Consider the following 14909-nt stretch of genomic DNA (forward strand, 5'->3'; position numbering starts at 1 on the left):
AGGTTTATTTATCACCTGCACTCGGGGAATGATATTGCATTTGGCATCAATTGATTTGATATACAAACAAAATATTTTGCTAGGTGTAAATGCTATCTTCATACCGGTAATTTAACCGGCTGTAATATACCGGCTTGACTGGATATTGAAAACAACATTTTTTTTTGTTTTAGAATGGTCAGCAACTCCTTGAATAAGATGATCTAACTTTTAAAAGAGAGGATAAAATATTTTTTTTAATAATAATTTTTAAAAAGGTGAACATAGATGTAAATTTGACACATAAGAAATAAGTAGGGCCCTAATCAGCAGTTAAAACTTTGACTCACTTCAAGTTAAACAAAGTATTTAAATAGAGTATAGTGCTTTTTCAAGGTTCTACATTTTGAATACAAAACAGCTGGGGTGTCTTTTAGAGGCTTATTAAAGCATAAACATCTACTATTGGAAAAAACTTTATTTTGAATTTGTCAAACAATACCCATAACATGTTATAAAGGTGAGCTGCTCTAGCGAAATTAATGTGCTCTTGATTAATATATGATTTCAATTAAATGTAAACATTTGCAAGCAAGTCACAAATAAGTCATCAATAATGGACTGTTGATGTATGTATATATACATGTCAATTTACCACAGTAAACCATCAGCTTTACATCAGCATATTAAGTGCTTGTTTTAAAAAACCAACATGTATTTTTTATTCAAGGTAAAGCATGATAAGTTATTTTTAAATGAAAATAAATGAGACTTTTTTCTTTTAATTTCTATTAATCGTTAATAGGCTCATATGACTCGTCGTTAGATAGAGAATTCTCTGATGGAGTGTTATAAACATTAAATGATGCATCAATCAAATTTGTCCCCTTCCCTTCCATCTTATTCCCAGCGCAATTACTGTCCACAGAAGATGATGAGAAGGATTTTAAAGAAGACAAAGAATGGAACAGATTATGTCCTTCTACATGTACACGTATGTCTTCAAAGGAATGAATTGTTCTACTGTTTTTTTTTTTAAGTCCTTGAAATATTGAAATACTAAATAAAGCTGGCCAGAGACAAAGTGCATTCACAATGACATTTCCTATGAATATATATATTTCATCTGTGTCATACGTGTCTCAAAGAACAGACATATGAAAAGGTTACTGCATGTGGAACATTACATGTACAATGGCAGATTTTAATCTACATCGTAAATGCAATCAATAATTTCAATGAACATGTACGATAGAAAATTAAGATAACTTTTTTGTGTGTAGTTTATACATTCATAAATTCGTTAAAGCATTCCATTGAAAACATTTTTCTTTCAATTATTATTGCTTGACCAATAGTATGGACGGTGCAAATATTTATCAAATAAAACACTGAATTCACAGGTTATCATCAATCACAATACCAATAACCCCTGATGGTTTACAACTTTACCGAAGATAACAGGAACACTTTTAATGAGAGATATGAGTGTAAAATAATAAGCAAAGTGACCTTTCAAGACATACATGTACTGTAGGCATGAAAGGGCAAAAATGAAAAATAATAAGCTCTCTAAGAGATGCAAATTACAAATAAATACAAGGAAAAGATAATCCAACAGGAATGAAAATACTTCTTTTGCCACAAACAGAACATTTACAAGCTCAATATCTAATACAAGGAATAACATATCACAATGAAGGTTGCTGAATACAGTATACTTTCAACACTAAAAGGTGATTCCTGCCAATGCTCTTTACTTACATTTAAAGGAGAATGAAACTCTTGGAGCAAGTTAGCTTTTGTGAAAGCAGAAAAATCAAAGAATAAGATCAACAAAAGTTTGAGTAAAATAGGACTAGCAATAGAAGAGTTATGAGCATTTGAATGTCGAGATCACTAATGCTATGGAGATCCTCCCATTGGCAACGCAACCAAGATCTATGATATCACAGATGAACAACTCTCCCCTTTTGGACACTGAAAATATACCCCAAAACATCTCTTTTTGCTCATTCTAATCATATGACAAACGATTCATCAATGATATAATGTTGTGAAACCTCTGTACTTGTCCTCTCATAAAGAGAACGCATCACCTTGTGATAGATTCTATAAAAGTGAGAATATAAGTGAAATAAGTACTAAAGCAATGAGGGAGTTGTACGTGTGTGACATCACAGATCTTGGTCGCATTGCCAATGGGAGGATCTACATGGCATTAGTGATCTCAATATTCAAATGCTCATAACTTTCTTATTATTCATTCAATCTTCCTCAAACTTTCAACAATATGTTTCTTTGATTTTTCTCTTTGATATGGATTCAGCTGGTTTCAAGGGTTTCATTCTCCTTTAAGAAAAAAAAATATGACCAATGTTGGTCAAATGCGAAATGCACTTTGGATAATTGTGTAATGGTGAATTATTAAAGATGCATGGAAGTTCAGAATGCAAGCAATACTAATATTATTTACTTTCAAGTACAACATTTTCATTTTAATACAAGGTTCATAAGTTATTGAGTGTATTATAGATGACACTACGTGGACAAGCCAGAATATACATGTAGTACCGGTACTCTGGAATATTAATGTATACTTGAACCACTTGAGAATAATTGTATGTAATCATTCTCTTTTTGTCAAATATCTAGGGTTAAATCCTACATGGCGGCTCCTTGTTTGCACAAAAGCAAGCTAGACTTAATTGAGACAACCCAATTTTCAACTTCTTCATACATGTAGTGGATTCATGCATGTATGTGTACATATATGCCTATAATATGTTTTTTATAACGGCATTTCTTAACCTCATACAGTACACCAGAATTTTTTAGCCATCTGGGGCCTGTTGCATAAAACTTTTTACCTGAGAAAACTCTGGTACAAACTGAAAACTAAGGTTAGTCTGATTTCTGCCATTGACTTTAACACAGGGCAAAAACTCCAGTAAAACAACCTGAGATTTCTCAGGTATAAAGTTTTATGCAACGGGCCCCTGGAGTACATGTATGCCGACGTACGTAGGCTATGGCATGCCATTTTCTTATTCCAATTTCATAAAATAAATCATTGCCTTTTGTAAACACACATAATTATTCACAAAGAGAATTTAAATCATGATATATTGTGTTGGTAACAAAATTTAAATCGTAATACCAAGAAATTGGATTTAATGGAGAAAATGACTGGCCGCATGTACACTGACAGCACCTTTTAATAGTAAGGAACTTCTCCCATGTTTTGGCTATTCAAATCTCCACTCTTCGTTTTAATAGTCCAGTGGTATCTACTTAAGCCAAACAGGCTTTCATCACCATGATTTCAGGGTTTGATACTTTAGCTTTGATTTTTTTTATTTTTTTTTGCTGGGCAAGCTAGAATGGGGGCTATCCCATATAACACAAACCAGTAAAAGTATTGACCAGTATTATCTGTCTGGCTAAGGCCCCCCAATGAGGCCCACCTACATGTACATGTATGGTATGGGACTAAGCATAAATTGACAGTGTATAAAAACGTCAGAAGTTTCAGTTTGAAGATTGTCCAAACTAAAAAATAAGCCTATGCCTTGCTTAAACACCAAGCGGAGCATGACTGAAACATTAATATCAATTCAGCAAGTAGATCGGCTCTTTCTATCTCCCGGTCTATATGATGGAGTTGACTAAAAGGTTAAGTAGCTACAATAGTAATAAATAATTTTTAAAAATCTTCAATATCTTTTTCTTGAAAGGAGCATAAGTGAAGGAGAAGCAGCAAAATGCTTGAATAAATAAATCCAGAAACTCCCTGAAAATAATATTCCTTGACGTCTTTCATCTTTATCAACCGATTGGCTACTGAATTCTGTAAATCCCTTCGGCTTCCTTCAGGGACAACCCGCTCTCAGTAGGCAATAGGTTAGAAAAAGAGGAACAATTTAATCTACTGCATTCAATATGAATGTATTGATGCTATATAAATTACATATCCTCAAGGAGAACTGCACTTGTTTTCACTATACCAGTACAAACTAATGACGTCAATTAAGTTCCATCAGCAGCATCTTGTTTATGCTGCTAATAGACAATAAATAAATTCCTACACATAACTGAAATTACCTTCGTGTGATGGTGTGCATTTGGGGGCAGTAAACAAGGTACAGAATATTGTGAAGACAATTTCTTTTCTAAAGAGAACAAAGATTCCTGATAATATCCACAACAGAAAACCATATGAGCCAACCTATTCCAATGTCCTCTAGACATTGTTACTTTGGCATCACGCCTGTATCTTGGTCAGCTATTCCCAGTTGGGAGTTGGACTGGCCATTGTTGGGTCACTTCCTTTAAAGCCTACCAACTCACGGAGCAAAGCCTAGCTCTTCGGATCCAGGTGACACTCTGAGGAAAAACCACATGGATCACTTGTTTGGAGTCTCTTCCTCTTGATTAGACTTTTGATGACCTCAACTGGCAGCACTTGCTCTCAAGACCTTCCGAATTCTGGACTTGGATAAGCACTTTCAACTCTGTTAGGTTGGACACCTGAATACACTACAATTGTATCTCAGGCTTGGCCAGTAATGCCATGCTATCAAGATCTTACCTATGTGACATCATCAAAGATTTGCTTTTTAATAAGTATCATCACTTGCTTCAAAACATTCACCGAGTTTCTAGACTGGGGTAAGCACTTCAGGTCAATGACATAAAGGTTTGCTACTGGACACTACTGGACATGCTACATGAATGATCATGTCTTGAGCTTGGTCAGTGATGCCATGCCATCAAGATCACATCCTTCTGGACATCATCAAGGATTTCGCTTCCATGAATACCTGAGGAGTTCCAGGAGTATGGCTAGTATGGACTTGATGAAGGATGGATCCAATACAAGACAGACTGCTCATACCAAGACTCTACCGGGCCGAACAAGGATCCAGAATGAACGACACCGACTGTTATCACAAGCGACCACCATGGTCCTACAAGAACTGCATCTATCGAGTCTTTGTCTCGTCAGTTATTCCTGCATGGCTCACTTGTTTGAAAACCTATCTATGAGTTCCTGGAGCGGTGCCAGCTCCTTCCGGTCGATGAGGTTGAATTCCTGGACAAAGTAGATGAAGTGCTTGAATGAGGTGTTTAGGTGGGCTTCCTCCTGGAGGTTGACGATCTCGTCAAAGTGTTGGTGGTAGATGTGGGCATACACCCGGAATAACCTCTTCAGAATCGTCTTTGCTATCGTCATGAAGTTCTTGGGGAAAGGCACACCTGTTGAGGCATTTGGTAGAGAAAGTGAAAGTGATAGTCAGAAAGAGAAAAGTTGGTCAAGTTTTTAATTACTATTAATTGATAAAATGACTATTATTTAGTGGCAAATATATTCTCCCAAACCCTTAAGTTCAATCCATGTAAAACCCTCATTTGCCGCCAATAATTAACAGCTGTAACACATATCTTCACATAATATTTGTTGACTAAACAAATTCTGCTAAACATGGATGAACCCTCTGCTGCCAATGATTAATAGCCACACCACTCTTGCATGAGGTAAAATACATATCCTTATAGATCATATCTGTTCATTAATGTACTGACTAATGATTTTCCCAAACCCTGATTTTCAATACATGAATGAAATTGAAAAGGTTTTATTGAAATTATTGCACTTTGCAGCCAAAAGGCTGAATTGCGTACAATTTACAGGCATATATACATAGAGTGTACAGATTTAAAAACATCAAACTTGAAATGATGACGAAAATATAATGCAACTTAATATATTATGTATACTAAAAGGAAAAGATGAAGTAATAAAAAAATGCAAACACAATGAAACCTCTGATGCCAATGACTAACGGCCCAAGGCATAAAATAACATCTCCCAACTGTTCATCTGAACATTTTTTTTCTCTCTGAATTTGCATTATACACTCTCACCAGTCATGACAGAGAGATTCGATATTTCAGTATGTACGTTCTAACTGCTCTCAAGAGAAATAGAAAATGAAGGATGCATGCCATTTACACACTTGGAACGATACTTTATTCACAAAACAGTTTCCTTGGGGTGTTTCACAAAGAGCTAAAGTCCTGCACAGAGCCAAAGCACACCTGGGCCTCCGTGTTACAAAGAGTTGCGATTGATCTGATCAACCATAACTATGGAAATCCGGAAATGTTAACAGTCTCAAACGAATGTTTGTTCAAAATATTTTCTTGATATGCTGTTTATTCATACGTTCATTTATTTCTTGACGTGCTAACGTGCTTCTCTTTGATTACAATGGAAAAGGTGCAAATTTCCTGTAGAAAAAAAATTATAACATTGATAGATTTCCATTCAGTTGAGGTTGATCGGATTAATCGTAGCTCTTCAACCTCATTGTTAATTATGCAGTACTTATGCACAGGTCTTGCACGGTCTGCCTCGTGCAGCGATGCTTCATACACAGCACACAGCTGGGAAGTTTTGAGTAACGCTTTGCGTGAAACACCCTCCTACAGATACAGTACCCATTACAAGGTAAGAATGGATCCTCGTACAAACCTATTTTTGAAGGGAATATTGTTTCATCGTCCAGTTGATCTTGGACCCATGTCATGAGGTAGTCGATATATTTAGGAGCTGAACATTTGATCGGTTTCTTCACAGTCTGACCATCGGCCCAATGGTATTCATATCTGTAAAAAAAAAAAAATTAGTCACAGCGATACATGCATGTATCATGAGGCCTTTATCATTTTCAAGCTCTAAGCTTAAGATGAAGGTCTCCCACATTTCAAAATATATTATGTCGATATATGTATAATTTTTTTCTGCTATTTGTTTTAATAATAAAAAAAAGAAATTTATCAGGTATAAATATATTTCAATTAGATTGTTAGATTGTATATATGCATATGTTATTAATTATGTCATTTGCTTATTGTTATGTTATGCTAAGAAAAAATGATTACACTTGTATATACTTTTGTCATTGGAATGTGGAAATAAATAAATCAAATAAAATGTACAACCAGGAAAATAATCAACCATTTTAGTCTATACAGACTAAATGTGGGGGTGTCATGGTCTAGTGGTTACGACGCTTGTCTTTCCATCACAGGGGCAAGGGTTCGAATCCAAGCCATGGTGTGTTTTCCTTCAGCAAGAAATTTAACCACATTGTGCTGCACTCGACCCAGGTGAGGTGAATGGGTAAAACCGGTGTGATTTATTCCTTGAATGCTTTAGCGCCTATACGGCAGCTCAGCTACAGCCATAATAACATGATACCAAGTATCAAGCGCAGTAGAGTATATGCAATTATAGTAGCTGTGATATACAAATGGAACATATTATTATTATAAAAGAGAAACTGATAATGATAATTCTAGATCATATGGCTTTGAAACAATTAGGGTACAATGTACAATGATGATTACTTCGAACAACTAATAGCTGGATTGCTTATTCTGACATTTTGTGAAAACTGTCCCCCCCCCCCACCCCATCTATCAAGGTCAGGTGACAAACCTAAATTTTCAAACCCAAAAATTTGCAAATGGCATGGGTTATATTTTCATGAAAGACCGTCTATTTTATAGCAGATGATGCAGATCTCTTGAAAGTTCAAGGTAAGCTTTAAAAATACATACAGTACACCCCTGTCCCGAAAATATATGTTTTTCAAAGTTTGACAGTATCAGGAGTAAAGACTTACTTTGGTCCAGCGGACATGACGGGACATTTATCTGTCGTGCAGAACTCTGTGATGGTACCATATAACATGTTGATTTGATTGAAGAAGTCCACAGCTGTACAAGGAAAGAATCAAAGAAACAAAAAAATGATGATGATAATAATAACAATATTATGCTTTCATGTAGAGCTCTATTGGAATGAAATAAATCGCTGTACAGATTACCCTGATCGTCAGATCCTGGCTTGCCTGCACATAATGTATGCACCTTTTCCACTCCCAGGGGAGCGTGATAGTAAATGTATGTAGAATACGACGGAGGCGCGATAGCTCAGTCGGCAGGGCGGGGGTTTCGGATTCCGGTGACCCGGGTTCGATTCCCAAGTGGTGCGCTAGTGCCCTTTGGCAAGGCATTTATCCTCATTACCAGGTCCCTCGGAGAGGACCTTAAGCCGTTGGTACCCTGGTTGCTTGCTCACAGGCATTCTTGCTTTCTTAGCAGTCAGGTAAAAACACCTCGGTATGTCATGGAGTGCTTCATACCGATGTGCTTCACCTGGGGGTATTAAAGATGTAGAGTTGGAACTCCATTATTGATGCTCACATTCTCAACTGATATACTTAATGTGGGTTGACAATATTTGCAGTGTTTTCTTATGTTATTACATAAAATCATATTTTTTTCATTATTTCATACTTGTGTGAATAATATGTCTCCCTTATAATGAAATAAGTTCCAGCAATAAATATCTAATGCACTAAATCAGTTGTCAATCCAATTTTCTAATTCTTGGAGGAAAAAATTTGAATAAACCTAATTTCATATAATAAAATACAAAAGAACAAGTGGAGATGTGACATCATCAGCCCACCTAATGAATATTCATGACGACTGTTTTCACAAAATATTGATTAACTGTAAAATTCAATAACTTTGTTATATGTTATCCGATTTTGATGAAATTTTTGGCATTTTTCTCAGTGAATTCTACTCTATTTATTAAGCTATACATACTTTCAGCCCGCACCATCCCTTTAAAGAGGGGAAGCTTTAGGGGTAAAAGAAAACACACAAGTGTTGAAAGATAGACTACCTCAGCGAAGAGATAAATTAATGACCGAGTCTACAGATCTGCAGTTGAATACAGCCATAGGAAATGAAATCTGAGACACGTTTATAGGGACATTGTGTAAACACATCACTCTCACTTATCATCACATTCATGATGTACATGTGAGTAAAGCCTACAACTTGCTATAAAAAAAGACCCCTGCAGTTAATGATTAATCTCAATTAGCATTTGGGATGATCCATTATTATTAAACTTCTCAATAGGCTGGAGACCCATGGGGAAAAGAGTGAGAATTAGAAAGAGGGACTGGAGAGAGAGGGAAAAGAGAAAGAAAGAGAGATATATACAAACAGACAGACAGACTGAAAGCAAACAAACAGACAAAACCTTAGAGACAGAAAAAGACAGAGACACAAGATTAAAGGACAATTCCACCCGGACAAAACGTTGATTTGAATAAAAAGAGAAAAATCCAACAAGCATAACACTGAAAATTTCATCAAAATCGGATGTAAAATATTTAAAAAAAGTTATGACATTTTAAAGTTTCGCTTAATTTCACATTCACAATTTAACAGTTATATGCACATCCTGGCTGGTATGCAAATGAAGAGACTATGATGTCATCCACTCATTATTTATTATATGAAATATTCTAATTTTCTCCTCATTGTCAAGTGATACAACGATTATATCCTCCCTGAACATGTGGAATTAGCATTGTTTAATACTATATGGTTCAGTCAAGATGGTCCTTATTGTCAAATCTATAAAAAATGAAATATTGTATAATTCAAACAATTGCATACCACGGAGTTGTGCATATCACTGTTTTGTGAAAAATTTAGAAGAAACTTCAAAATGCCATAACTTTCTTATTTTACATCCCATTTTGATGAAATTTTCAGCGTTATGCTAATTTGATTTTCCTCTATTTATTCAAATCAACCTTTTTCTGGGGTGGACTTGACCTTTAAAAACAGTTTCGATAGTCTTGTGAATGTCAAAATGAGGTTTTTGTTTTTCAAAAGTAATATTTGACCAAAAATGCAAAACAATCAATTCTCGCTACCCCAAATAGGAACAAAAATCTCATAATGCGCGAGACGAGATAATTTTCACTCCGTCGGGTCGTCATCACCACTTCCGGTTTAGAGTCATGCTCGCGCGAGGTTCGCGATACTGAGTTTTCCACCACGCTGAAATCGATGCCAATCAGCGTAATATGTACAGAGTATAATACTTTTTATTACATTTGGTCAGTTTTGATTCCATTTGAATTATAAATAAAAATAAAACATATATTTCACGTAAAAATAATTTTTATTCATGTTTTTATTTGGTTATAAAAAAAATCAAACAAAAAATGAATATCTTAAAATTTTGCATTTAGCGACCGGCCTGACATCACGACAGTATTCAACTAGACGCTAAATATATACAGCATTCATTTCGTTCAATTTTTCGTCGACCACAAAATTGATAAAAATCAGTTTTGGAACTTAAAAAAATTTTAACTGACAGATGAATACCGTGCAATGGAAAGCGTCGGGCAGAATTAGTGACTTTAGCAGAAAAGGCCGTTAAACTGTATCGTGAAAGAGAGGGTTGTGATCACGAACTTTCCGAGCGAAAGCGACGTTGTGTTGTTGTGCATGACGGCACTGTTGATCTGTATGGCAAAACAGTGCATTGGACTTCCGAACAGGAAGTTGTAATACCGAAAAGCTATCCCATAATGCAATTATAAAAAAAAGGGATTACAGGGATTTTCCCGGATCTCGGCGAAATCGCTATTTGGGGTAGCGAGAATTTGATTCGTTAATGTCTATTCATACTGTCCTCCTTGATTTGTATGCTGCGTAGAAAGGGTTTAAAGAAATTATATGAATTCTTGCAATTGCTGTATTTGTTTCGATTTCTTTATGTTCATTTTTTAAATATTATTTTATTATGTATTTTATATAGAGGGCCAATTTTCACAAGCTCCGGCTTCACTTTGGTCCTAGGTAACCATTATATTACGCTTTGTGATTGTTTCATTTTTTATATAATTGAACTTGAAAATGAACTGTATGAGTAGCATGCACTGTGCATACTTAATGTACACATACATACATGAACATGTACAGTATGCCCTACTGCATTGTTACAGCACAAGTTCATCCATTATACCGTTCCAGAACTATCTTCCTTAAAGGGGAATGAAACCTTTGAAGCAAGTAGGCTTGTGTCGAAACAGAAAAATCAAAGAACAAGAACAAAGAAAGTTTGAGAAAAATCGGACAAATAATGAGAAAGTTATAGCATTTGAATATTGCAATCACTAATGCCATGGAGATCCTCCCATTGGCAATGCGACAAGGATGTGTGATGTCACATGTGAAAAACTTTCCCTTTGATGGACTATAAAATACCCCCAAAATGTTTCTTTTTGCTTTTTCTTATGGTGATACAAACTCTTTATCCATGATGTATTCTTTAAAATTGTGTATTGCATGCCCTCATATAGAAAGAACACATGATCTACTGATAGATGTGATAAAAGAGGCAGTTTAAGTGAAATATATACTAAAGTAATGGGGAGAGTTGTTCACAAGTGACATCACACATCTTTGTCGCATTGCCAATATGAGGATCTCCATAGCATTAGTGATCGCAATATTGAAATGCTCATAACTTTCTCATTGTTTGTCTGATTTTTCTCAAACATTCGTTGATCTGTTTCTTTGATTTTTCTGTTTTCACACAAGCTATCTTGTTCCGAAGGTTTCATTCTCCTTTAATAGTCGCTCCGATACCTGCCTATACACACAGAAGTAATCCCTGGCTGCCGGAGCCGAGGTGTTCGGGAGGATAATCGCCACATAGACCCCAGCATGCATTACATGTACATAGCTTGCATTCTTCTAATAGATTCTCATGGATTTTGGCCTACGGTGGCAGCACAACATGAGAGCTGCGAAGACGAGCTGATGTACAAGGTTGTCATGCCTCCATTGCAATGCATTATGTACAGTTGGCTACAGCTGTAAAATTATGTACAATTAATTTATTCATATTGGTCTATTATTGGTTATATCTGGTTTATTCTCATTTGTTTAATTTATTGTTATTCTCTGAAGAGAATTTACTTTTACACTCTGGTTTGTGTTCAAGGCGTGTGTTTACATTTTGATTTAAGCTTAAAAAAATATCCTGAATGCATCCTTTACCCATGGAGGTATACCAGCGTTTTTGCTTTCATCTAGACTCAATACTACTGTACAGTATGTCAATTTTTATTGTGTCCTTTGTCTTTGATTATTTGAGGCTAAACTTGAAATAGAAAATACATTTTTTTTCTTTTATGGCATGATTTCAATCTCATTTTTGTTGGCATGTTTTTCCAATGAAAATGAGATGGTACTGCTGAATTATTTTATCCCATGCAATTGAGCTTTTTGCCACAATGACAAACTAATAATGAAAATATTTATATAAAAATATTTTTTAATTGAATCGAACAAATTCTTGCGAAAGAAGATATATTAACAGTTGAAATTGTCAAATGTCCTCAAGATCATTTCCAATGAACTATGTAGTAAATTACAATGTATTACTGCATTTTCAGTTTTCAAACCCAATTATTAAAACATTTTCGCCAACTTTCAAATTCAAGGTTACAAGATTTTCATAACATTAAACAAGATGAAATTTAAACGTAGAATATAGATGACCATATGGCAACTTTGGATGGAAAATTAATCTCCAATCCAAATTTAGAGAGGCAGCTTGTCAACTCTGACACTCTGTTCATTTCATCGGCAATGCAAACATTACAGTACCCACGCAATCAGCATGAGATTTTGCCGTGCGTGCGTGTGTGGGCCGTGCAAACACAGCTCTCCTGACGATTGAGTGAGACGATGGATCAATACCCATCTAGGATTGCATTTCCAATTCGCATCTTTCATCTACTCAGTTGCCAAGGACACAGCCGAGGGGCTTTGGTGATGAGAATACGGAGCATTCCCTTTTATTCGCTTTGCATAATGTCACAGAGTGTATAAGTCCACTTTGACACCCCCCCTCCCTTAATTGCCAATTCGTCCACTGCCAACTCGTCCACTCACCAGATGGTCTTCCTTCATTTAGTCTAATGCCACTTTGTCTATAAACATTTCGTCAAACAACCATTTGGTCCAATAACCATTTGGTCCAATCATCACTTCGTCTAATCACCATTTCGTCTATTACCATTTCGTCTCATAACCAGTTGCTCTAATACCCATTTTCTTTTCATTCATTTTGCACAATTAACAGTTTAGTTTAATTAGACCAAATGGTACATGGACTAAATGGCTATTGGACCAACTGGTTATTAGACAGAATGGCATTAGACTAAATGAAAGTAGACGATGTGGTGAGTAGATGAACTGATGATAGACCAAATGGTAGTAGACGAGTTGGCAATTGGACGAATTGGCATTAGACGAATTGGAAATAAACCCTCCCTTTAATATTAAAAAACCCAGGTAGTGGATAGAGCAAAAAATAAAGGTGAAATTACCAAACTGATATACGCGATATTGCGATTTTTATCTCACATTGTAGTTTTGTAACAATTTGTACCATACTACGTACAGAGAAATTAAAGTATTCATACTTTACACCACAATTCTGTATAATAAAGTTTACAAATTCAAATTCAAAAGTTTATTGATATAAAATCCTGACATTGAAGTATCAGCATCAAAACAAAGAAATATAAGAGAAAAAAAATCATAAATAAAAAATAACTTACAGCAGTTACAGATATTAATAAGTCATTGTCCCCCTTCCTTTCCCATGTTTCTAATACACCCTTTCCCTCCTATTCAGGTTTAAAAAATAGGTACTTTCAAAGGACATTCAACTGTCCATGTTCAAGTAAATCTAACTCATTTATTCATAAAAATACAAGTCTATAGTTGTTTGTTTTCCATGAAAATTGTTTTCAGCCCAGCTGTTCCAACCAATCACCCTAGCTTGGCTTCAGGCATAAATAAAATCCTATCCACCAGATCTTGCTTCAGAAAACCCCTGATAAAAACAGGCAAATATTTCATAAAAGGATTATGTATAAGATTATTTTTCTCAATGAACTTTGCCTGACTTGGGGTCGATGAGTCATCAGCAGGGCATTCCATTATTGACTCATTACACTGGAATTCCTCTAGTTCCACTAGAATTCCTTCACTATTATGAAATATTTTTTTATTCAATCAAAGTTGCTGCACTGGCAATATTGCAATTCTTGATTAAATTTTTTTTCACATTTTTATGAAGCTCTTTTGTTTGCCTCTGCATGAATACATATATGGGCTCACATGAGTATTACAGACCCCCATTCACTCACGTGTTAAATCATAGCTCATCAAAAAATCATCAAAAATCAATCCCACGATAGATATTGCTTTCATTCACCGACATTAGTAACAATTAACAGTACATTAAAACTAGATATGTTAATCGGGTACTTGTCCAACTCAATCAAAGTTAAATGGCCTGAAATAAGACTAACCATAATTTCGGCCAGTTAATTGCCAGAAAAACCCGAACTGCATTGTGGATAATAATTAAAATGAAATACAAAAATGCAGTCTAGCCTCCCCAAATGCCTTAATCATGAAAGAGTATGAACATGACATTGTTTCTATCATTTATATTTTGATATACATGTACAAACATTTTGTCTATTTTTAATGAATTATTTTAATGAATAAAGTCATGTGATCTTTACTTATGCCTGTACGGCATGCTTTGCACGCGGATGAATTACTCTCATGTGCCCATATGAGGGACGACAGAAATAAAAAATGTCTCTTAGAGCGACAGTATTATTATGAGAAACAAAAAAATGGCAATTGATAATGGCGATAATTATACTACTACTACTACTGTACATGTAATAATGAATAATAATAATAATAATATTAAAAATAATAATAGAAATAAAATAATAAAATAATAATGATGAAAATAATAGTAATAACAATAATAACATTTACTAATAAATAATTATAAATTTATGAATGAATGAATAAAAGATACAAGTGGCCCATACAAATAAACTATAAAATGAAATAAATTCCTTATATAATGAGAATAATGAAATGCAAACTTTTACAAATTACCCTCAGAAGCTTGGTCATTTCAAACG

General features: G+C 35.0%; 1 protein-coding gene across 1 annotated transcript in view; it reads right to left on the reverse strand.

Moving 5' to 3' along the window:
* Window positions 1–3809: 3809 nt before the first annotated feature.
* The window catches only part of LOC129281652 (MOB kinase activator 1A-like), a 36638-nt gene continuing 25538 nt past the window's right edge, over window positions 3810–14909 (reverse strand). Inside the window, exons 3-5 of the mRNA XM_064113500.1 lie at window positions 7674–7767; window positions 6518–6651; window positions 3810–5238 (exon numbers count right to left, since the gene is read on the reverse strand). Coding sequence (XP_063969570.1) covers window positions 5003–5238; window positions 6518–6651; window positions 7674–7767 — 464 coding nt within the window. The 3' untranslated portion in view covers window positions 3810–5002. The remainder of the gene's footprint in view (window positions 5239–6517; window positions 6652–7673; window positions 7768–14909) is intronic.

Source organism: Lytechinus pictus, chromosome 18 (genome assembly GCF_037042905.1).
Source record: "Lytechinus pictus isolate F3 Inbred chromosome 18, Lp3.0, whole genome shotgun sequence".
NCBI lineage: Eukaryota > Metazoa > Echinodermata > Echinoidea > Temnopleuroida > Toxopneustidae > Lytechinus > Lytechinus pictus.